General features: G+C 54.4%; 1 protein-coding gene across 13 annotated transcripts in view; it reads right to left on the bottom strand.

Moving 5' to 3' along the window:
• Window positions 1–24243, bottom strand: part of RIMBP2 (RIMS binding protein 2) — a 332521-nt gene that overhangs the window by 56805 nt on the left and 251473 nt on the right. For all 13 annotated transcript variants that reach the window (XM_058424982.1, XM_032168269.2, XM_032168265.2 and 10 more), the window contains 5 exons: window positions 15928–16132; window positions 10609–10754; window positions 9336–9412; window positions 4388–4497; window positions 1085–1897 (listed from right to left, as the gene is read on the bottom strand). In XM_058424982.1, coding sequence (XP_058280965.1) covers window positions 1085–1897; window positions 4388–4497; window positions 9336–9412; window positions 10609–10754; window positions 15928–16132 — 1351 coding nt within the window. The remainder of the gene's footprint in view (window positions 1–1084; window positions 1898–4387; window positions 4498–9335; window positions 9413–10608; window positions 10755–15927; window positions 16133–24243) is intronic.

The raw sequence follows: 24243 nt of genomic DNA, 5'->3' as shown, positions 1-24243 counted from the left end.
AACATAGATGAACTGACCCTGCCTACGCTAGCTGCTACCTGGACGTGCTGTCCCCCCTCAGGCAGCATCTGTCCCATCTACTCCTGACACTACTGCTGGGTCAGGCTCTAGCTGACCAAAGGTTTCATGAATACCAGAGTGGGCAGTGGAGGCCTCCGGAGGTTGGGGTGCTGGCTGCCCAGTAACTCAGCAGCACTGGGACCCTGGCGAGTTAGAGAGCGAGAAGATGAAGGAGGTGTCCACACTCACTCCACCTCCCTACCATCTCCCCAGGAAAGGAAGGGGCACATCACACTCCCCGTTTGAGCGGAGAGAGCAGAAAAGAACACTGGAGTTTACATCGCAGTGGAAATAGCTTCTGTGATGAAACCACATCTTTTATACAAGCCACGTATGTGTGCTTAGTGGCTCGCGCCTGTAATCCCAACACTTTGAGAGGCTGAGGCAGGCAGATCACGAGGTCTGGAGTTTGAGACGAGCCTGACCAACATGGTGAAACCCTGTCTCTACTAAAAATATAAAAATCAGCTGAGCGTGGTAGCGGGTGCCTATAATCCCAGCTACTCAGGAGGCCGAGGCAGGAGAATCGCTTGAAATCGGGAGGCAGAGGTTGCAGTGAGCTGAGATTGCACCACTGCACTCCAACCTGGGTGACATAGCGAGACTCCATCTCAAATAATAATAATTTCCAAGGACGAGAAAGAAGGAATGATTCTGAGAGGCGTGTAAGCACTTCCAGGCACTATCCAACTCAATGAGTATGTGTCCAGAGGTGCATGTGACACGGAAGACGTAACCATGTCCCCTGGGGGGACTCACTTCCCTCCTGTCTTTTGTAGGATGAGCCTCTTGCTGATGCAAGTGTTCAAAGAAAAACTGCCAACATGGTCCCTGACATGGTCCAAGGACTCTTGTGCACACGCACACACGTTCTGTGCTTCTCGGGTGACCTAAGGGATTTTCCAGGGTCATGCTGTCAGGATGGGGATTCCTGCTTCTGCCTGCCCCACTTTCCCTCCCCATGAGCAGGGTGACATCCTGGCGTTCTTGCCCTGGGGGACCCGTGGAAGGACACAGGGCTCACCTGCAGGCAACGTGGAGAACTCCACAAAGGCCTCCTTCTTCTCCCTTTGCTCCAGCGGGAGCTGCCACGGCATCTGGTGGGGTTTGGCCAGAACCTTCACCTTATAGGCCATGTTGGGCCTGAGATTGAAGAACTGGTACTTGTACCTGGCGGCCTTGACGATGTCAAACTCCTCCTCGTTGAGGAAGATGACGTGGCTGTAGTTGCTGTTGGTGGGCAGCCAGGAGAGCTGGGCGGAGATCTGTGTGATGTTGTCCACCCGCAGGTGGGAGGGGGCCACCACCACGTCCTTGCCCACCAGCAGCGTGCACTGCAGCTCATCCGAGCTGCCCCTGCTGGTGACACACTGCACGGAGATGCGGTAGGTGCAGGCAGCCATGTTGAGCTTCTCGATGAGGGCTTTAGTTCTGCTCCCCAGAGTGAGGTTCATGCGCGTCTCCTTGTCCACCAGGACGTTGTAGCTGCTCACCGTTCCCCATCCTGGTGGCACCGCTGGGGGCTCCCAGCCCACAATAACACTTTTGGCGAGTTGTTTGATGAGGGTGATTTTTCTAGGGTAAGGCACGATGTCTTCTCCGATGTCGTCGATGTTCACATCCAGGGTCCCAGCACTGTTGTCGGTGATGCCCGCATCTGTGTGGGTCGGGGAGTGGAGGTCCAGGATGTGCTCTCCCTCCAGGCCAATGCCGGAATGGTTGATGAAGTTCTGATCCTGCTCGTTCCCCAGCGTGCTTGCCAACCGCGACTCGTTGTCCTGCACAAAGTCCACGAAGTTGGAGGGCACCAGACCCCTCTGGCCATCGAGGAGCTCTCCTGTTGGGTACAAGGACAGAGTTATCACCCAGCCAACACAGCAGGGGCCCCGAGGCCCCCAGCGTACTCCCACTTCCCCCACCAGGACCGTAAAGCAGAGCAACAGGGTTGCCCTGGGGCTCCTCCACTGTTCCCAGGAGTCCATGCTGGGGCCAGCTCCACACCCACCATCTAAAGAGCCAGCTCCTCCGTCCCCATGGCCCAGTCTTCTTTTCTCCATGATACTTATCGCAACCTGAAACCGTTATGTTTGTGTATCCATGTACGTACACTGACTACCCCCTCCCAACACGAACAACACTGGGGGACAGCAAGGACCTCACGACTATTGAATGCCCGGCCCTAGTGACAGCTGGCCCACAACAGTGCACAGGAAAGATTTGTTAGAAGGACAAGTCAGACAAATCAGTGCCTTTGAAGATTAAAAAAATAAACATCTTGCTATGATTTTTGATTGAGTGTAAGAATTAAAAGGTGATTTCCTGTCCCCCTTGAAAAGCACTGGGCACACCTTAATGAATCCACAATGTGTCCAATTTGATGTGAAACAGAACTATCAATTTGGTGTCAGAACCACAAGTTGAGTGGCAAAAAAAAAAAAAAAAAGTCAAAGTAGCTCTTGTGGCTAAGAGTGGATGTAGTGGGGACCACCGTATTTTGTGAAAGTCTAACTTCTATGTGCTTTCTTTATTAGTAGGGCTCACGAGGCTGCTAACAGCAGATGGCCAGAAAATGGAGAAGCGTTCAGAGCTTCAAAGATGAGGCAGTTTGGGTAATCTTCCAGCACAGACCCAGAATGGACCGTTTCCACCAATTCATCACAAGGTACCCACAGACCCACAGAGAGGGGCTGGGAAATGCTGAGCATTGGATTCTGCGCCCAAAAGACCCCCTGCCTCAGGGGAGCATGTGATGTGTTGTGGCCCAGGGGAAGACATGTCAACCATTAAATTAGTCCTGGATGCTAATAAAATAAATAAGAAGGACTTGGATTCTGTTCCAAACCTCCACCTAGGGTGCAGGTCTGCAGGAGCCAATCCTTTGCACTGAGGATACACTATTTAAAAATCCTTAGTTTGGCACAGGAGGAGATGGTGGTGATGACAATGATGGTGGCGGTGATGATGGTGGTGGTGATGGTTATGAAGATGATTATAATGGTGGTGGTGATGGTGATAGCTACTATTTATTGAACAATTACTATGTGCTAAGCTCTATCCTAAGACCTTCATATCTATTACCTCATTTATCCTCACAGACCCTCTATGAGGTGAGTACTATTACTGTCTCCATTCTATAGCAGAGAAAGCTGAGGCACAGCGAGGTGAAGGAAGTTTCCTGCTGTCACGCAGACAATGGAGCCCTGAGTTTTGATCCCTGCCTGCAAAGAGGCTCCTGGAACGCTTCTGTGGGCTCCATGTGTGGTGAGAAAGTTCCAGAGATTTCCACACAGGTTTTCTGGCAGCTGCCTTGGGCACATATTTCTGTGCTTATGTGAAAATCAACGATGATAATGTGGACTTATGGGAAGAATTCAAACTGCTTTGCTACCAACTATGGTGAGAGTTCTTGGCTGGACCATCCAGAGCCAAGAAGAGCTGGTGAGTGAGTGGTGAGCGAGGCAGCTCACTTGTTGGGCTCCTGCACGTGGGCACCTCTAGAGGTGACCCGACCTCACCCCAAGTAAACACCCAGGAAAAGCAGCCGGGGCTTCCATCAGCTCCGAGAAAACAGCATGAGGTCACGAAAGACAAACCTGCTAGCTTAGCAAGCAAGATCCCTTCTGCTCAGGGGGAAGAGGAGGAAACCAAGGCCACACTATTAGTCCAGGGCAGTTGAAACATGGAGGGAATTAGGGAATCAAATCCTTTAGAATGTTGATTTATGGGCTGCTGGTGCTGTGACATGTTTATTCTCAAGCTAAAAAGGCAACAAAAGGCGGAGCGTTTCAGATGATTTCAAATTTGGAGAGGAGACCTCGAGGGAATGAGCAGGGGTGACCTGGGGCCACCCCCTAAGTTGACAACAGTGCTTCAAAGTCAAGGAGATGGATGGCCTTCCGCAGGTGCCAAGAGCCACCTTCCCGTGAGGTCACCTGGAGCAGAACGAAGCTCTGCCAGAGAGGGTGCCTCTGGGAGACCCCAAGGATGCTGAAAGACAAGAGCAGGAGAGACCTTTTTGGAAGCAGAGGGTCTGTCAGCCCCGTGTGTCTGCAAATAGCTGCCAAAAGCTCTGCAGAGATTAGTGGAAAACATCTACCATGTGTCAGAGGTCAGCTTGGAGCTGAACACTGGAAACCCCACTCAGGTTTCTTTCCAGTCATCAAAGGGGAGAAACCTGGTAACTATGGAGTGGGGAAAGGTCAGAGCGGAGGGCTGGGCAGCTGGAGGATGTTGGGAGCCCTGCCCATCTATCAGCCCCCTGGATGAGGTGGTCTGCGGGGTGGACCGGCCCAGCCTACGTCCGCCACAGCCATGTTCCAACAGAGACCTTCATAGAACCCATCCTCATCCATGTCTCCATAGACGTAGAGGTATTTTCCCGCCGTGAGGGGCAGCTCAGCTTCAGGGTTCTCGTTCGGTCCATCGAAGGGGTTGTAACTGCAGAGAAAACACAGTTCCTTCGTTAGAGGCTCTGGAGGACACAGCCCGCGCCCCTGTCCCTGCAGAACGCCAGATAGGCACATGGCTTCTCTCCCACTCCTAGGGAATTACAAACCCACATGATCGTCTGGGGCTGATGAGTTCTCCGTACACTGGAAAGTCAGGCCACTGCCAGCTCACACACACGGATTTAAAGGAAAAATGCAATTCTGAAATGAAGTTATGTGCTCAGAACTATTTGCATCAGATAACAGGTTTATGATTCTGACATTCTATTCACACTTATCTCTTCTGCCGTAACTATACATCTCCAAATTAACAAGCAAATGTGAAGAAAATTAACGCTATAATCTTTCAATAATAGTTTAGTGAAAACAGAATCATATACACTATTTAGCAATCTTCTTATTCTTTCACCTTGCAAGATAGCATCCTATACTTCTACCTCATGAAATATTATCATCATATTCTTTTTAATGGGTGTAGAGTATTCCACTGAACATATTAACATACTTTATTTAACCAGTTTCCTAATGTTAGGCATTGAGGTTTCTTCCAACTTTTGGCTAATATAATTAGTATTGTATTATATATTCTTATAAACATATTTTTGCACACTTCCACAATTTCTTCCTAATGATAAATCCTAGGAAATATATTTGTTTGGTCAAAGGCACCTACATTTTTAAGGTCTTGGGTGTGGACAGTCAAAATGCTCAGAAAAACAGATGCATGATTTTACCCTCCCCCACCACACCCCCAGGAATATAAGAGTATCCATATTCTCCAGTCCTCAACACATTGGGATTAATAATTTTCAAAGCTGTGTCCAACTTGGAAAATCAAACACATGAAACAAATTCAGATGAATTGGGGATTTTCTAAATAAAAGGCAAATTAAAATAACAGTGAAGAACTCATTAAAAAATGAAAATAACATTAGAGTTGGAGAAGAGACCCAGGCACTGTAATATTATAATTATGATATAGAAATGATTTGCACATCAGTGGCACTATGCCGTTTACAAACATTTTTACACACGTTTTATTTGATGGCCATTAAATCTTAGGAAAAGAGAGAAGATAAGGTCCCCAGTCTCAATGGCTAAGTGAAGTCAGGCACCATGCCCAAAGTCACAAGCTTATGAGGTGGTGGAAGGGGAACCAGAGCTGAGACCTCCTGACCCATCCTGCACAGTTTTAACCATACCAGGTTACGTGGCCCCTCATGGTCAGGGTGCAGAGGTCCAGGAACCCAATCCAAGAGCCTGACAGCACCCAGCAAGTCAGCCCAGAGGGCTGTGCACCAGGAACTGACAGGGGTCAACCTCTAACACAAAGCTCAGCGGTGGAACAGGACAAGAGTTCTGGAAAAGGAACAGTGTGTGCCAAGGCCCAGCGGCAGGGAGGACAGAGATGAGGTTGGCAGGGACCAGACTGGTTTGAACCTGATCTCACAAGCTGCGGGATGTCATGAAAGAGTTTGAAGCCAGGGAGTGACAGGATCATGTTTGCATTTTACAAAGAGACCTCTTGGGCGCTGTGTGGATGGAGCTTGGTGGAGGAGTTCCAGCAAAGGAATTTGGTCGGGGAGCGACTTAGGAGGCTGTGGAAATGCGGGTTGCCTGGGTGCAGGGAGGAAGGACTGAGGTGCAGGAGGACCCTCGGCTTTCTGGCCTCAGGGTGAGCAGGAGGGGACACAAGTCACTGAGAGGGGTCTTTAGGGGGATCTGCAGGGGGTCTGGATGTGTAGATGGCCGAGACACAGAAGCTGGCAGAGTGTTCTCAGAGGAGGAGGAGGGAGCGAGAGGAACAGGAGCCCCCAGGCTATGCCTTCAGGAGTGCCCACACCTGACACTCAGGAAGAGAAGCTTCCCCAGGGAGCAGGTAGGGAAGACGCACCCTGAGAGCTCAAGAGGGAAGCCTCGGAGGCCAAGAGGGAAGATGCACGCAGACAAGGGTGGAAGAAGGTCCCTGGCTGGTGAGGGCACGGAGAAGAAGTGGGAGATCCTACGACTGTCGTGACAACCTCATGGGTGCTCCTGCGTGTGGGCCCTGGAGGCCACCCAACCTCGTGGGTGCTCAGGGCAGACGCTGCCATGTACTGCATGGATGCAGCCGTGGGACACGTTGGGAATGGGGACTCAACAGAGACGGAGGTAGGTTAGGGGTCACTCAGCGTTGGAGGCGGGGGAGGAGGGACGGGTGATCACTGCTGGGAATGGGTTCTTGGGGGGCGATGGGAGCCCCCCACATGTGGCCCTGGGCGGCACACTGCAAATGGGTGAACTGTGCAGTGAGGACCATCTCTCCGACAGCTGGCGAAAGGAAGGACGGTGATGACTGTGTCAGCCTCACCCTGGACCTTGGGTGGGAAGGCCCCAGGAGCCCTCAGCCAGGCATTCCCTGCGGTGGAGGCTGCACCCGATGGAAGGGAGGAGACATGGACACAGAGGCAGCTCCCGCATGGAGGGCGGGGAGAGGCCGCTCGGCACCCAGAGTGAGCGCCCAGCTGAGCAAGAGGCTTTCAGTTTGCAGAAATGTCTAAGCAGGTTGCTGAATAATGACAGCAAGAGGAGACACTGATCAGACCCAGGGCAGAAAACACAACCCCCTCCCTACATCTACCCGCAAAGCCATCTCTCAGGGACTCTGAGGGCTTTCAGAAAACTCAGAAACAGCTCCCTCCGGGACCGGCACTATATGCCCCTCACAATTTGACTTGGTTTCAGGGAGGGTAGGTGGTTAAAAAAAAAAAAAAAAAGGCATAAATCCATCACCAGTAAAATAGGAATACCACTGAAAGAGTGAGATAAGGAGAATGTGCATGGGCTGTGGCTGGTGATGGCCGTGGGAGAGGCGGATGTGCTGGCTCGTCACGCCCCCTGCTTCTGGGGCCGCACCAGCCATGGGTCAGTCCTTGGGGGACATTAGCTCTAGAACAGCTCCCCTGGAATAAGCCATGCCCTCTCCATAGAAGTGGCAGGAATGCGAGCCCAGTGGCCCTCTGAGGTTGGCCATCATAGGTCGCATGTGGCAGCCTCGCTGGACCAGGCTCGTGATTGGGAAGGAAGGCGTCTGTGGCGCGCCAGGCCCCTGCTTGGCTGGGAAGCCACCTCAGCGTGTGCCAGGCTCAGAGGACACCAGACCAGCACTGCCCCTGTGCAGACATTGAGGCTTCCACGAATGGCTGTGCCTGGGCCTGCTCTACACAGCAAGAACGGGACTGAGGGAGCCAGGGGTGGGACTGGGTCTTCATCCTGGCCCCGCCAACTGTGGCCCTGTGCGTCTGCATCCAGTAGCCTCTCAGCGCTGTGCTGCTGTCCTCCCGCACGGTGACAGATGAGCGGATGGTGGGCCTGCCCCCATCTGGGTGCAGCCAGCATTCACATCTGCCTGGGCTGGATTCTAACTGGGGAGCCCACAGCCCAGGGGCAGCTACCCCAGTGCTTCTGTTACCTGAACCTTGGAAATGAGTTTGCATTGGTGGAATTGGTGTGTTACCAATGAGCGGAATGTGATCCGCTGATCCTCTTAATGGTGTTAGAAACAGCTCTTGCTGGAGAAAGCAAAAGGTATTCAAGGTGTATGGACTGGCTTAAATCAAGAGTCACCTCCTTTGCATGAACAGAGTTTAAGGATCTAGTGAGGGTGGCATCTACACTGAAGCTTCGTCCCTAAAGAGATCACAGGGGACTCTGGCTGCCCGATGCCAGCTGAAGGGCAGGGATATCTGCCTCTGAAATACCGTCAGGTCAGCCTCAGACCAAGCCTGCACTCAGAGCTGTTGGAGGATCTGTGAGACAAAAGGCTGGGTCTTCACGAGTGCGAAGAAATGGGGGTGAACTGCTGTGTCTTGGGCCTGCTGCCCCTGGCTGATGAATTCCCAAATGTCCGCCTGCGGGCAGAGTTGGCTGCAGCTTGCTTTCCTTACGATCAGGTAGTGCAGTCCTGGGGGACCTCTCATCCTCGTCCACGTCCACCTCTGCGGAGGCTCCCGTGGAGGACCTGAGAGGTGTGCGGGACAAAACTGGCTCTCATGACTCCTCAGCGAGCACAAACACTGAAGGCCCCTGCAAGGGAAGCCCACTCAGCGGCTGTCATCGCAGCGAGATGCAGCCTGCAGTGCCCAGCAGAGGGTGAGGAAGCAGGAGAGCAGGGTGCTGGACACACCCCTCTTTCACTCTCGCCGGTGGGGGATCAGGGCTCTGGACACGTTCCCTCTCACTCTCGGTGGTGGGATGTCCCCTGGAAAGACGCAGTCATGGCCAAACCCCTGCACCTGTGAATGGGACCTTATTTGGAAACAGTCTGCAAATGTGACGGAGTTAGGTCACACTGCAGCGGGGCAGATTCCAATCCAGGGACGGGTATCCTTAAAGGAAGAGGGGAGAACACACAAAGACAGGGAGGGCGAGGCGGCCAGGCAGGACGGAGGATGGAGGCAGAGACTGGAGCCACGCAGCTACAAACCAGGGCCGCCTGGGCTCCCGGCAGCCAGAAGAGGCAAGAAGGACCCCTCCTTGGAGCCCTCAGAGGGCGAGACCCTGCCGATACCCCCATCTCAGACTTCTGCCTCCAGAGTTGGGAGAGGACAAACCTGTAGTTTTAGGCCACCAGGTTTGTGACCTGCTGTCATAGCAGCCCTGGGAGACTTGTGTGCCACCCAAACTCTCTCCACCGAACCCTGCTCAGCCTCCAGGCCAGGCTGAAATCCCACCTTCTCCTCGTGCCCTGGGAGAAGGGAACTTCTCAGCCCCCAGAGTGTTCCCAGACCCAACATCTCATCTGCCCCACTCACAGGTGCTGGGTGGATGCGGAGGGGCCGCACTTACCTATAGCGGGCAACACAGAGGTGGACCTTCCCGGAGTATCTCTGCTTGGAGGTATTGGAATTCCGTTCATTCTCCATCTGTGAAAAAGGCAATGGGTGTGCGGGTTATTGAAGCTGGAGGTGTCCCACCCCATTCCTGCGGCACACGGGAAAGCTCCTCGCAGCTTCCTGGGCCCCAGGAGGGACGGCCTGAGACTGTGGCACTCCCAGGAGGCACTGCCACCCACACCCCCACATACGAGCTTGGAAAGGAAGGTGGTCCCTCGGTGTGGACCCCTTATCACATAGGCCCCCTCTATGTTTGTAGAGAACCCAGTCCCCAAACAGGAAGGTAAGGCTCGAAGACAGGGCCTTCTCCCAAAAGAATTCAGGGTGTGAGACACTCGGGGCGCCAGGCCCTGTGGCGTCTGTGGAAGACACAGAGGTGCATGCTGCTTTGGGCACTTGATCCTCCAGGGGCTCAATCTACGGAAGAGGCCCCCCACCACCGTGTGACATGCCCAGTGCCTCAGGAGGACAACATGGGGAGGTGGTGGGAGCCGCCATGTCCCCCCAGCCCCCACCCTCTCTTCCTGTCTCGGAGTTTGTGGAGTGTGGGGACTCTGCCCAGTGTCTCCTCCAGCAATCCCGGGAGTCAGCGGCGTGGCCTTTTCTCATAGGGGTGGGGGTGAAATTGAGCAGTATGTGCACGACCCCCACAGTGATCCCACTCTTGCTCCCCCTAGCGCATTCCCCACACAAGCTGAAACAGTCTTTAAGCAGGAATTAGACCACATCACCCCCTGCCTTAACAACGTTCAATGGCTTCAGCTCGGACTCAGACAAAAAGCCAAGCACTGTCCTCTGCCCTGGCCTCAGCTCGTCCCTGCCCACGCCCCCTCTCCAGCCACACCAGCCCCTTCCCATCACTGCCACAGGACAAGATGCGCAGGACCCCTCCCCAGCCTCCACAGGCCCCTCCCGGCCAGCTCTGCGTCAACGGCCTCGCTGCGTCATCCTCGCACCCCTCGACGGGATTTGCTTTTCTAAACGCTGCCTTGCCAGTGTTCTCCTCTGCTCCCCCTTAGAACAGGGACCTCACCTGTGTTCACAGAGGGGCCCCCACATCCCAGCACATAGTAGGGCCAGGGAATTAACAGGGGCAAACGGAAGAACCAACCAGAAGGAAGAGAGGGAGGAGGATGGGGAAGGAAAAACAGGACAGACTGGCCAATGTCCACACCAGACACACATGGCACAGGCAGGCCCGGCGGCCCCTGCAGGACGGGACTCACGTCTGACTCAGATCTGCATCTTGGGCTACCGGATCTTGACAGGAAGGTGGGCTTGGCAGACAGAGGCTCCCGCCTGTCACCAGGCTGCGGAAGGGGCCGGATATATTCACCAATCGCAGAGCCGCCTCCAATAGCGCTCTCCTGACCTGGCCACGAACATTAAAACAAGTTGAAACAAATATACAAATAACATTGTCAAAGCGCATTGGTCATGTGCCTACCCAGGGTGCCTTTCCCCTCTTTGACAACAGCTGCTGATTTTCATTTTGGGGTCTACCCGTCTCCTGCTCGCCATCTACGTAGGCTGGCATGATGCCACCCTCAGCTCTGGGCCCGTCCAGCTGGCAGAGCCACCCTGGCGGTAATGCTTGTTTGGGAGCTGAGGACGAGGATGGGCTCAGGCAGAGGGAACTAAAGGAGAGTTGACAGCAAACAGGCTGCTCCTTTCCTTGGCTTAAAATTGAGCAGCTGTGAAACTCAGGGAGGCCGCAAACCTCCTGCACCTGCAAGAGGAGCGCTCCCGTGAGGATGGCACCTGCTCACAGCGAGACTGAGAAAGTGGATCCCGGCAATGGGCTTGCAGCCCCTGGTTCAAGATGTCCCTGAAGCCACGACCTGGCTCTTCATCTACTCCAGGTGACAGACAGACTCCTTTTTGCTCACACCAGTTTAGGTTTGCTTTGCTGTCACTTATGACCCTGAGTCCTAACTGGCCAAAGGGGTGGGTTTGTGACTAAAAAAATACTCTTGACGAGAGATTTGCAAGGACTGAAATCATTCTCATCCCATCCTATCCTCCTGGGGTCTCAGGGGCTGCTGAGCCCCGTCCTGGTCACCTGGAAGGGAGCATTGAGCACCGTGGCTAACGCTGGCCTGGGTGTCAGACGACAGCGTGGCACTTTAACCAGGATCCGGGTGTGAAACACAATGAGGCTGCTTCCTTCCCAAGCTCTCCGGTGCTAGGAATGATGACACCTCCTCCTTGGGGTCCTTGGTCCCTCTGTAACTGTCACATCATGACAGTCACCTCGCTGATGAATATGAATTGCTGAGTCCAAATCAGGAAGTATAAAATGATTTAAAAAACCATGAGGAATGTTCCAATAATGGCTGCCCTAGGAGCCGCCCCTGGCAGGCCCCACAACTCCAGGCTGGAGTGAACAGCAGGACAGCGCCACCACGGCAGGGAACTGGAGCTGGGGCAGCCCTGCCCTGGGGTCCCCTGTGAGAACATCCGATCCTGGAGGGCAGGACCTTGTTGTATTCACTATAACATGGCTCGGCGTGCAGCAGGTGCAAAGTGAATATCGAACGATTCAGCTCCCAGAAGCCTCGGAAACCCAGCCGAGATCGGAGCCTGCCGCAGGCTCCTCCACTTCCGACTGGCATTGCTGCCTCTCCTCTGCTCCCAGCCACAAGAGTCACCCGGGCCAGTGAACCTTGAAGGGAGTGGCAGGCTCCACTTGTGGGCAAAAGCCACTTTTCCTCCCCACACAGTGGCCAGGGAACTTTCCAGAGAGGAAACACTGTCCTCCGGTGTTCCGAGACCTGGGGGGCTGTGTGTGACTGCAGCAGAACTTAGCCCTTCCTGCCTGACACCGCTGCCATGGTGAACAGCAGGGGACGGCACAGCTGATGAAGGTGATATGAATAGAGCAGTCACCTTGTATTCACACTTAATTTATCCAAACCCAACTCTCTAGGGAAAAATAACGTAATCCCCGTGGCAGCTTTTACCTGCCATTGTGCCTGAGAAGACAAGGTGAGATTAGAAACAAAACATGCAGCGCCTTCAAGTGGGGCTGGTTCCCGCGGGCCCGTCGAGATGCAAACACTGCACTCCGTCATGATGGGAATGCTTCAAAATATGTATGTTCTAGAAAAATATGGCTCAAAAAAATGTTGATTCAAAAAACTCAGCTCCCATACTGGAGGGAAAACTGGCTGCGCCAGGGATAGGAGAGGCCACGCCTCTCCCCAACACAGTCCTTCCTAGGAGGTTGCCAGGGACAGTGTGGTCCATGGGCAACGCCTGCCTCACATACTGACTGTAGAGCCTCACTCTGTGTCACAGCTGCCTCCCCATACAGGGCGCAAGTCCCTTTGTGGCCTGCCTCAGCCACGGGCCAGAGGAGCCCTGGGTGAAAGCGCAGGTGAGTGGCGGGTGGCAGCACATCCACCCGGGACCCCTTCTCTGTCTTGCGGCCAGCCCTGCACCTTCCACCATCCTCTCTCTCAGGTCAGTGTGGGAAGAAGATCTGCGGCAGATAAACAGGTAAAAAATACGGATATGAACACGATGGGATGTTATCCTGCCTCAGGAAAGGAGGATACCCGGCCCTTTGTGACAACACGATGCACCTGGAGGACTCTCTGCTACGTGGAATAACTCCGGCACAGAGAGACAAACATGGCATGGACAGCCCCCACTCACATGCGAAACCTCAACAAGGCCAACTCACAGAAGCAGAGAACAGAATGGTGGTTACCAGGGGCTGGGCCGGGGGCTGTTGGTTGAAGGGCACAAGATGAATACACTCTGGGGATCTCCTGCACAGAAACATGAATACAGCTAAAATGCTGGATTGTAGGTCAAGGCGGTGGCTCACGCCTGTAATCCCAGCACTTTGGGAGGCCGAGGCAGGTGGACCACCTGAGGTCAGGAGTTTAAGACCAGCCTGGCCAACATGGTGAGACCCTATCTCTACTAAAAATACAAAAATTAGCCAGGCGTGGTGGCGGGCGCCTGTAATTCCAGCTGCTTGGGAGGCTGAGGCAGGAGAATCGCTTGAACCTGGGAGGCAGGGGGTTGTAGTGAGCCGAGATCACACCATTGCACTCCAGCCTGGGCAACAGAGCAAGATTCCATTGCAAAAAAAAAAAAAAAGAATGCTGGATTATAGACTTGAAGTTTGCCAAGGAGGCTCATCTTAAGGGTTTTCACCATGAAAAGAAAAGGCAACCACGTAAGGACGTGGATAGGACGTGGTATGTTAATTAGCTTGGCTGTGGTGATTATTTCACAATTGATTTATGTTACATCGGATCAAGTTGTACACCTTAAATACCTATGATTTCTAATTATCCACTATACCTCAAAGTTGGAAAAAATGTAGACAAATAAGTAAACACAGAGGAGGAAAATGCACAAAAATAAGTAAACGCATTCAGAGAGTGGGGGAAGAAAGAATAAAACAAGAGGAGACCCTAAGCAGAGGCCTGGAAGAGGGGCCTTCGCTGCCTGCAGGGAGGAGTGTCCTGGTGGGATCGGGGTGGTGCAGGGCAGCTCTCTGTCGGCGCTGGTGTCCGCTGCCACCATAAGCTACATGCACTGTGAGGAGAGTGCCAGGGCAATACCAGGGGAGACGGGCATGGGCCATGCCAGGGGGCCCCTGGTGGGTGAGGAAACTGATTAAATGAGCTGGGTTCATTAGGAAGGTGCGTCTTCCAGACGGTTATTAAACAGAAGCTGTGGTGCAAACCTTCTTCTCTGCCAGGCGGCCCTGGCTTAGTAAAGGCGCGGTACTGCTTTGTTTTTCTGGTTTTACGCAGTGTGCATTTTCCACCGTGGTTAATCGGATTCCTTTTTCCACGCTGGCCAATCCCTGTTCCCGCCTCCCTGACCCGGGAGCTTTGCAGCGGGTTCCACACTCACATGCTGTGAGCCTCGGGCTCACCAGGCAGGCCTGGGACTGCTGTTTTCAGAAGGGCCAGCTTGCAAGGTGGGTCACTGGCTGGTGTCTGGAACTCAGCTTCTGAAATGTCCCCTACACTGGACGGAAACGTCCCCTGACTGATAAAGGCAGGCCTGGCTTGTGCACACCACACAGCTCACACTCAACACCTGCTTTCCTTCTGGGAGTCTGGAGCTTCAGTGGGCACGGTGCCCGCGCAAGCAGCCCCCAGGAGAGTCTCAGTGGGTTTCCCAGAGCAGAAGCCGTGCGTTTCTTGTCGCATGGAGCCGGGCTCTGTGTGGCCCTTCGCGGGAGGGAGAGAGAGAGCGTGGAGACATGTGCATTCTGTTTTCCCCTGGGAAGAATGGAAACCAGCTTGTTTTCCTCCACCCTTCAGGTTTCACAGCTCAAATTGGTTTCTTGGCAGCCGCCTTCCAGGACCATCTAGAAGAGCCCAAGTCACCGTCCACCTCGTCACCTGGTCTGCATGCAACGTCTGGATCAGAGGCTCCCCATGTATCATCTGCCCGCCAGCAGGAGCTCCGCACGGGGCCCTGTCTCTCAATGTCGCAACCTGGGCAGGGCATGCAGCCCGGGTGCCGTGAGTGCCTGGAGATGAGCGGCAGAGTGCTCGCACCCTGGTCCCTGCCCGCTGGCCTTCCACAGCCATGGCCACTTACCCCGCCCAGCATTCTCTCTGATGCATGGACCAAAAGGGAAGGGCGTGGGAAGGCGTGGGATGAGGAGAGAGGCAGGAGAATGTTTTTTAGCAAGACACAAGTGGTATCTCCTTATTTTAATGATAAAAAGCACCCAAGGTACTTTTATATTCTGATAAGAACTAGGGGAAATTTGCAAATTATCTTTTTTATGGAATTCCAAAGTAAGGTTCAGACGCTCATCTCCCCTAATTTTTTTTAAACCAACTTCTTAAACAGGTGGGTAGACCTGGCCATGAAACCTGTCTAACCTCTGCATTCCCACTTAACCTTCAGCCAGGACGTGACACCTCCACCGAGGTCTGATTAAAGGACACCTGTGATTGCTCTGCCTGCGACCAAGACTAAACCCCCCAGCACACACGCAGGGGGCTTCTCCCCACCAGGCCTCTAAGCAGGACTGTGACGGGCGAGGGCTCATGTTCACCACTGCCTTTGCTGGAATAGAGGTTCCAAGCACGTCCCAGCATCACCAACAGGTTACTGAGATGAGAAGGAAGGAAACACAACGAACACAGAGAAACGAGCTTCACAGAGCGTTGGAGTTCCCAGCCAAGAAATCCTTGTGGAGTCGTCGCCAGTGTAGACGATGCAGCCGGACTCCTGGGTTCAAATCCCAGACTGAGCCTTCATCAGCATCTGTGTGACCCACACTAGTGCCTTGGTTTTCCTCGCCTGTAAAATGGGCCTATTTTACAGGTGAGAAAATGTGTGGGTCCCACATTTGTGGATGCCTGTGAGGTGCTGAGTGCACCGTGTGCCCCATGGCTGTGAGCAGCCCTGTTCTCATCCTTCCCACTGCGGTGGTGGGTCCCTGTACCCTCTGCCAGGTGTCACCAAATCGACTTCACCTGTGCACACCCTCGCAGGCGGCCAACGGCCATTCTCTCCCCACTACAGCCAAGGCGGAAGGTCCAGGCACTTACCTTTGCCGAGGGAGGCGGCTAGGCCATTCACGAACTGCGGGAAAGGCTTGCCGGGGGCCGTGGAGACGTCCAGGGGGGCCACCGCGCTGCCACCCAGCAGGTCAATCTTCCCAGCGTGCTGCCGGAACTTCTCCAGGTCCCGGGACAGCAGGTTGAACTGCTCACTTTGAGTCCGGCATTTCTCTTCCAGCTCTCGAACCTTGGACTGCACGGCAGAGGCAGGACCGGGGTCAGCGGAGGCATTTGGTGGTGGAAATGTGTGTGCGCCTGTTCACGTGTTGTATGTGTGCACATATGCATGTGTGCACACACACACGTGTCTGTGAAAATGCATATGTGGTGAGAGTGTGTGCATGTGCATATGAGCATGTATCGTGTGTGCACGTGTCTGTGTGTGACGTGTGCAGCAGGGGCCGCCTCCCGCCTCCACGGGAGAGCAGTGCCTGATAAGCCCAGCTTCTCCTGCCACCTGGCTACTGGCCAATGTGAGAAACCACAGGTGCCAAGAAATCCTGCAAACACTCAGCTCCCAGCCAACCGTAGATTGTTCTGGGCTGTGCGTGCAGCCCAGGCACTTTGCAGTTGGCAGGCTTTGCTAGAGCTGTTTGGAACTTAGAGTATGAGGCTGTGACGTGGCCCAGACACAGGAGAGCAGCTCAGGTGCTGTCCCATGGATGCAAGGATGCAATTCTTCTCATCCAGGGCACCCGCCCACTCGATCTGCAGAACCCTTAAGAACGCCACTTTGAGCAATAAGGAATCTCTATCTGCTACATTCAGTTAGCAACACTGCTGCATTTGCAGACGACACGAAGGCACCTCGGGAGCCCTGGGGAAGGCAAACGTCTCCCCCGGGGACACACACAGGAAAGGGGTAGCCCAGCAAAGCTCCTTCCTCGGGGCAGGACGGGCCTGGGCTGTGTCCAATCTCGGGACATCTCTGACCCTTGTGGGCTTCCTCCCAGGTCAGAGGTGCATGGGCAAAGCCCCGCTCCCTGCTCCCCTGGGACTTGAGCTCTACGTAAGACATGGTTTCCTGAGGTGGGTTTCTGGCACCCATCACAGAAGGTGCAGAACAGAGGGGTCGAGGACCCACTCTACCTTCTCACCCTGCGTTCCCTTCTCCACCGTGCTGACCGCCCCCCGGCACTGCGGTAGCTCCTGGGCTGTTTGTTTCTTGTCGGTGTCCACGACTACACTCTCGGCCCTAAGCCTCTGCTTTCTGGCTCATGGACACACCTTTGATACTCTGCATGGACTCAGCACCGAGCAGCTGCTCAAAGAGCGTTTGCTGAATCAGTGAAAAAGGTGAGCCCTGAGCTGTGGGCAGCGCTCCTCGTGGGGATGGCTCGTCGGGTCTGCGTCAAGGCCGCTTTCTTGCCACTCCTTACTTTAGGATGGCTGGAAGAATCCTGTTTATGGGATTGCTAATGTCATCTGTGGGGCTGACAACACTGACGTTTCCCCCAGTGAAATGTCAGCCCCATGAGGGCAGGGCTTTGTCTGCCTGTTTCCTGCTGCGTCCTGGACCTGAGCGAAGGGCTCAGCAACAGCCCCCCACCTCCCCCTCCCCCTCCTCCACCCCTCCTCTTCATCCATCCTCTCCCCCACTATCCCTCCACAGGCAGCAGGCTTCTCAGCTCCTTAGTCCAGAATGAAGCACTATTTATGGCTGAGATCATGGATTTCTAAAATAAACCTAACAAATCCAAAGCCTATAATTAATTTCTTTGATTCATTAAAAGAAATCAGCAGTATTCTTCTTTAAAAAGCTGAATGGGCTTGGCCAAGCCGGCTGTGTCTACCGAGGAAGGTATAGAACTAAAAACCCAGGGGCTCCCGGGCCTGACATGGAGAGCATCGGAGGGAACCCAAGCCCGGGGACAGCTCTGACCCCAAATGTGGGGTCTGCAGGTGGGATGACGACTCGGCTTCCCGGGGCTTGCAGGGGCTCTGACTCTGCTGGTTCAGCCCTTAAGACAGAGTGACGGGCCCTGCAGGGCAGCCAGGGTCCTGGCCAGGGAACAGCTGCCACTGCCCACTGCAGGCAAGGCCAGACCCCGGAGGGCCCTGAGCTCAACTGTGTGAGCCAACAAACCCCCAGGCACCCGTGGGGCACTCGCGGAGCCTTCCCGGGGCGTGGAGAAACAGGAGACGTTTAATAATCATGCATTCATTCTAGCATGCTACAGGGAGCGTGTAACTGGCACACCCATTCCCTAACGCCGTGTCTATGAAAACGACCTAACTAAAAGAGGCCAGGTGCGGTGGCTCACGCCTGTAATCCCAGCACTTTGAGAGGCTGAGGTGGGCAGATCACCTGAGCTCAGGAGTTCGAGACCAGCCTGGCTTACATGGTGAAACTCAGTCTCTACTAAAAATACAAAATTAGCCAGGCAGGGTGACACGTGCCTGTTGTCCCAGCTACTTGGGAGGCTGAGGCAGGAGAATCACTTGAACCCAGGAGGCAGAGGTTGTAGTGAGCCGAGATTGAGCCACTGCACTCCAGCCTGGGCAACAAGAGTGACACTCTGTCTCAAAAAAAAAAATAAAAATAAAAAATAGATTTTTCATACAACAATCTTGATAAAATTATAGCAATAAAGAAGAGATCAGCGGTTGTCAGGGTTTCAGGTTAGGGGAGGGTGTGACGAGGGAGGGTACCATGAGGGAGTTTCTCTGGGTGACAGAGCCATCTGTACACCTGATGGTGGTGGTGGTTACAAGAATCTGTATATACCACCAAATGCCATAGAGCTATATACAAAAAAAAAAGAGTGGATATAAACACTGGAGAAAGCAAGTAAACTCCCCGGCATGCTATAGCACTGCTCCCACGCCAGCTTCCCGGCTTTGAGAACACACACTGGCCACGGAGACACCACCACCGGGAAGCCGGAAGAGGGGCCGTGGGAACTCTCCCTGCTGTCTTTGTAAATTCCCGTGAACCTAAAATTACTTCAAAATAAAGTTTTCAGAAATGAAGAGATTTTAAACAATAGGAACTAAGAATACAGGTGGCATACAGAGACGGTGAAAATAATGAAAGGTACCACCCCATCAAGGGGGCTAAGGGTGGCTGAGGTCGCAGGAGCCTAAAGCAGGTTCTGCATCTGATACTCACCTACGCAGCGGCCAGTAGGCTGCGGGCTGCCTGCTTTTGTTTGCAGGAGGGCAGGTCATGTGCAATACAGAGGGAAGAGGGCAGGCTGTCTGCTCTCACATGGTTCCGTGGGACTCCCAGAAATGACGGGGGGTGGGGGGCCAAGGATGAGGGTGAGTCGAGCAGCAGCTGCACTCTCTGTGGTTTGGTCCCCAGGGCCTGGCAGGGCCACTCCCACACCCGTGTCCTGTGTGGGCCATGGTGGCGCTTCCTAAGGTCAGCCCCTTGGCCTGGCCCATCAGTCCATCCTCAACTCTTAGTTCAGGACTTGGCACAGGGTGGGCGGGCATTTAACAGATCACAATAAGCTGTGGGTAAACAAATCTACGCACAGAAAGTGTGGAGTACCCTTGAGTTAGAGATGAACCAGGTCACCTCTGTCCAAGGGAGACAGAAAACGGGTAGAGGAGCAGCCACTGGGTGGCTCACCAAGGAACCCCGAGACCCCTGCCAGGGGCCGGTGGGGTTCAAGGAGGGCCGCCACCGGCCTACCGAGGGGCCTGCGTCCTCTGTGCACAGAGTGGGGCCTGGAGCACAGGCTCACAGGATACCTACAGCTGAGGGTTCCCCGTGGGAGAGGGAACCCGGCCCTGATGAACACCCAGGCCTGCGATGACACAGCACGTGACCACGGGTAAGGAAAGACCACACCACCCAGGTCCGCACGAATGCCTGAACCCCAGTGCCACAGACGCAAGACTCAGGTCCTGAGGCCAGACTCCCCTAGCAGGGCCGGACTCCTCTTCTCTCTACGGCCAAGGCTTGGAGTGACTGGGCAATGAACTGAGGGAAGAGGGGCAGGAAAGGCCTGAACATTCCCCAGCTGGGGGCAGTGGGCAACAAGAGTGACACTCTGTCTCAAAAAAAAAAAAAAAAAAAAAAAGTCCCGGGGCCAGAGTGCCCGTGAGCAGTCAGGGCAGTGCCCGTCAGAGGTTAGTCCCGTCCTCTGTGAAACGGCCATGATGACAGAGCCTGTTTCTAGGATGTGCGTGAGAGCGGAGTGCATCAATGCGGGCTTAGTGCTCAGAAAATGGCCGCAGGTGGAATGCTGGACGCATGGAACTGCCGTTAGCAGCAGCAGCGGCGCTCGCAGGAGCAGCTGTAATCCTGGTGGCAGCGCTGGTATTGATTAGCAGTACTAGTATCAGTAGTACTGGTATTTTTATAACCTGCAGTAGTAGAAGCCTTGCTTTGGTATTACAGCATTAACAGCAGTGGTAGCAATAGTAGTATTTTTTGTAGGAATAGCGTTGGTATGAGTAGTGGTATAGTAACAGTGCTGTTGGTATTAGTATTAATAGCAGCATAGTATTAGCAGCAGCAGCAGCAGCAATATTGGTATTATTTGTACTAGTAGCAGCAGTATCATTATTACTACCTGCAAGTGTACTGGTGTTATCCTTCACAGTAACAGTTTGGTGTTAGTATTAGTAGCAGCAGCAGATGCAGTATTAGCAGCAGCAACAGCAGGGATATTGGTATTCTTAGCAGAGTAGCAGGCAGCCACTGTCCTTGCTTCCTCCACAGGTTCCCCAGGGCCTGGCGCCGGGGACATCCACCGCGTTCTGAGGGGTGTCGGGAGCAGGAGGCCCATAGGCAGCAGTGAGGGGGGAGAGCCAGCTCGCCTCGAGTCCCCTCCCCACAGTCCCCTCGCCCCAGCCAGGACCTGGGCTCACTGCACAGGAGATTCCATGCCCTCCTGTGACACAAAGTCATTCCCTTCTTGAAGCCTGAGAAACACCCCCAGGCTCCCAGCTGCCGCCTCCTCCCGGAGGGTGCTTCTCCTCCAAGGGGTCACCAGATAGGGCCAGTGGTTCGCCATTCACAAGGGACCCGTCCCCAAGACCAAGCCACCTCCCACCAGGCTCCACCTATGACACTGGGGGTCACATTTCCACATGAGATGTGGATGGGAGGATGCCCAAACCACGCTGCCCTGCTTCTCTCGAGGGGCTGCAGAGAGCCTGGCCCGGGGGTTGTAGGGACGCCGGCTCTGCCCAGCCTGTTCTTGCCAACTGCTCCTTACACCTCGGGGGGTCCCGGGGTGGACTTGAGTGCTACGGCAAATCACCGTGTGGACACAGCCCTGCACGCAGACTGGCAGGGGTGCCGGCAGGGGCAGGGGCAGGGCAGACCTGCAGGAACTCAGGATGGGGTGGTGAGCAGGGCAACTGGCTCTGTCCAAAGGGGCCGGTGCCTCGGCCCGGGTGCAGCCCACCAAAGGCAAAGCTAAAGCTTCTGGTTTCCCAGGAGCAGCAGGGCATCGTCCCCTCCACATCTCATGTTGAAATGTGACCTCCAGTGTTGGAGGCGGGGCCTGGCAGGAGGTGTCTGGGTCCTGGGGGCGGATCCCTCATGAATAGCTTGGCGCTGTCCTTGCCATAACGAGCAGGCTAAGTTCACACAAGGTCTGGTTGTTGAAAAGAGCCTGGCACCTCCCATACCCTCCTGCTCTCAGCACACGACACGCCTGCTCCCCCTTTGCCTTCTGCCATGATTGTGTTTCCCAAGACCTCCCCAGAAGCCAGCACACCCCCTGTACAGCCTGCAGGACCATCAGCCAGTGACTCTCACCTTCATACGCCTTCATAAATGGCCCAGCCTCAGGCATTCCTTTATAGCAAGAATGGCCTGACACACCCAGAGAATTTTCAGTTCACGGGAAAATCTCACATTTTAAATGCTGGTGAGTATTTAAAGGCCCATCAGCAGCCTGGGCTGACAGGCATATCTAGAGATGGCTGCAGGCTGTGGCTGCTGGCCGTGGTGCTGCTCTGCATGACAGCATGGTGACACTCCCGCATCAGCAGGTTGGGTGTGTGGGGGGTCAGGTTGGATCAAATGCCCTCGTGGCCCTGTAGATGCCCCCAGCTGTACCCGCATAAGCCTCCAACACACAGGATGATCCCTCACTTACTCCTGGGCCTGGGGGGCTCTGGAACTTAGAATTTGCGACCCTCTGCGTGCCTACGTCCACCTGGGCATTGAGCACACACTTACAGACAAGCTGGGCAATGCATTGCCATAATTGAGGATCCCACCCACGGGTGGCCAGTGCAGACACCAGGAAGCCCGCACTGCCGCAAGCCTGGAGACAGCTGCCCCGAGGATGCCTGCCTGGCTGCGTCTCCACCGAGGCCCAAGGCATGCTACTCGGCGTGACCAATATCAGGAAAAATAAACAGTAAAATTATTGGCTTTTTCCTAAGCATAAGGGATGGGAGAAACGGGCATTCTTCGGTTAAAGTGAAGATATGTCACCCAGCTCACACATCTTAGCACTGCCCCACCTTTGAACGAGCAGGGTGTGGACTGGTGAGGCCCTGCTCCTGCGGTCTCAGGCACGGTGCTCAGAGCTGGGTCTCTAGCTGGTCCTGAGTGCGGATGCTGACTCGAGGAATCTGGTGGCCCTAGTTCCTGTGCAGTTCATGTGCTTTCCCCGAATGAGCATCATGGGGCCAACGCACAAGCACCCTCCGAGCAGGGCAGAGCGCTGGCACCACGTGGAGCTCACAGACCAGGCATGGAATGTACCCTCTCATGCCTGCTGGTCCGCCAGCACGTGCTCAGTAAATGCTTGTCTGCTGGGAGAATCCGCTGTGAGATTGCTTTCCCTGTAACCTACCCTGAAGGTGTGGAACAGGGGCACAGTCTCCCCCACCTCAAATGCCTACCAAGGAGAACCTAAGAGTCCTGCCCACCCACACCCAGCTTGTTTGCACCTTTCCTTTAGGCTCCTTGCCTGAGCACAGCTCCCTGGCTTCTTGGCAGCAGGGAAGGCTCTTGTGACTGCCAGGGGGGTCCCTGCTGGGGCTACGAGCTTCCAGTTGCCTATAGGGAGGAACTGCCAGCAGGAGCCGCTTCCAAAGCATGCTGAGAGAAAAAGGCAACCTGTGGTCCTGCCCCAGGCAGGCGCATTTACACCTCAATATTTATTTCTGGATACAGAGTGCTGTCCTGTCTGGGTTTGGGACTGGGCCTGGGTGTCACCCCGGCTGCAGGGATGCAGAGACACACCCAGCCCCATGGTGCTGGCTCCTCCCCATCCTGAGGCCACCTGCAGGCGCTAGGGCCTGCAGGGCACTGCTCAGAAGCAACTGAGTCCGGACCAGGCAGGAACAGATGGCACAGTCATCAGGCAAATCAACTATAATTGGAACAAGCAGCAGAGGCTTGCAAATGTGGATGTGGCTATTTCTAAAGACAAGGGGGAAGCATCCAAAGACGCCCCCGCAGCTCCCCCAGCTCCTGGCTCAGTGCCCCCCTCTGACCTCCCGGCCTCTGTGAAGAGGGGTGATAAGCAGGCGCTGTGCTGGCAGCTGGCATCCAAACGGGGTGGTTCTGAGAGCAAGGGGCCTGACGCAAACTCACTCCAGAATCACAGGCAGAACCCAGGGACGGTCCAGGCTCACCCGGTCACTTGACTTAGTGTCAGAGGCATTCAAACCACAGCGACTCCATCTTGAATAGGGCCTGGGAAAGATGAGGCTGAGACCTACTGGGCTGCATTCCCAGATGGTGAAGGCGTTCTAAGTCACAGGATGAGACAGGAGGTCAGCACAAGATACAGGTCACAAAGACCCTGCTGATAAAACAGGATGCAGTAAAGGAGCCACCGAGACCCACCAAAACCAAGATGGCAATGAGAGTGACCTCTGGTCGTCCTCACAGCACATGATACGCTCATTATAATGCATTGGCTGCTAAAAGACACTCCCCCCAGCGCCATGACAGTTTACAGATGCCACGGCAACATCAGGAAGTTACCCTACATGGCCTGAAAAGGGTGGAGCCCTCAGTTCCGGGAACTGCCCACCCCTTCCCCCCACAAAAACTCGTGAACAATCTACCCCTTTTCAGCATATAATCAAGAAACAACCGGGAATAGCCCACGCTGCTGCTCTGCCTGCGGAGTGGCCATCCATTCGTTTCCTCACCTCTCTCACATACCGGCTTTCACCTTCCTCTATGGACTCACCCAAATTCTTTCTTGCGCAAGACCCAAGAACCCTCACTTGGGATCTGGATCGAGGCTGCTTTCCAGTAACATTAGGAGCAATTTGGAAACAAACTGTCCCGTGTGCTGTCTTTATGTGATTTCATTGATCACTGGCTGAATACCTACTATGTGCCAGGCCCTATGTGATTTCATT

The sequence above is a fragment of the Hylobates moloch genome, unplaced genomic scaffold, assembly GCF_009828535.3.
Source record: "Hylobates moloch isolate HMO894 unplaced genomic scaffold, HMol_V3 SCAFFOLD_12, whole genome shotgun sequence".
Lineage (NCBI taxonomy): Eukaryota > Metazoa > Chordata > Mammalia > Primates > Hylobatidae > Hylobates > Hylobates moloch.
Note: the sequence above shows the minus strand (reverse complement) of the source record. Positions and strands in the feature narration are given on the sequence as shown.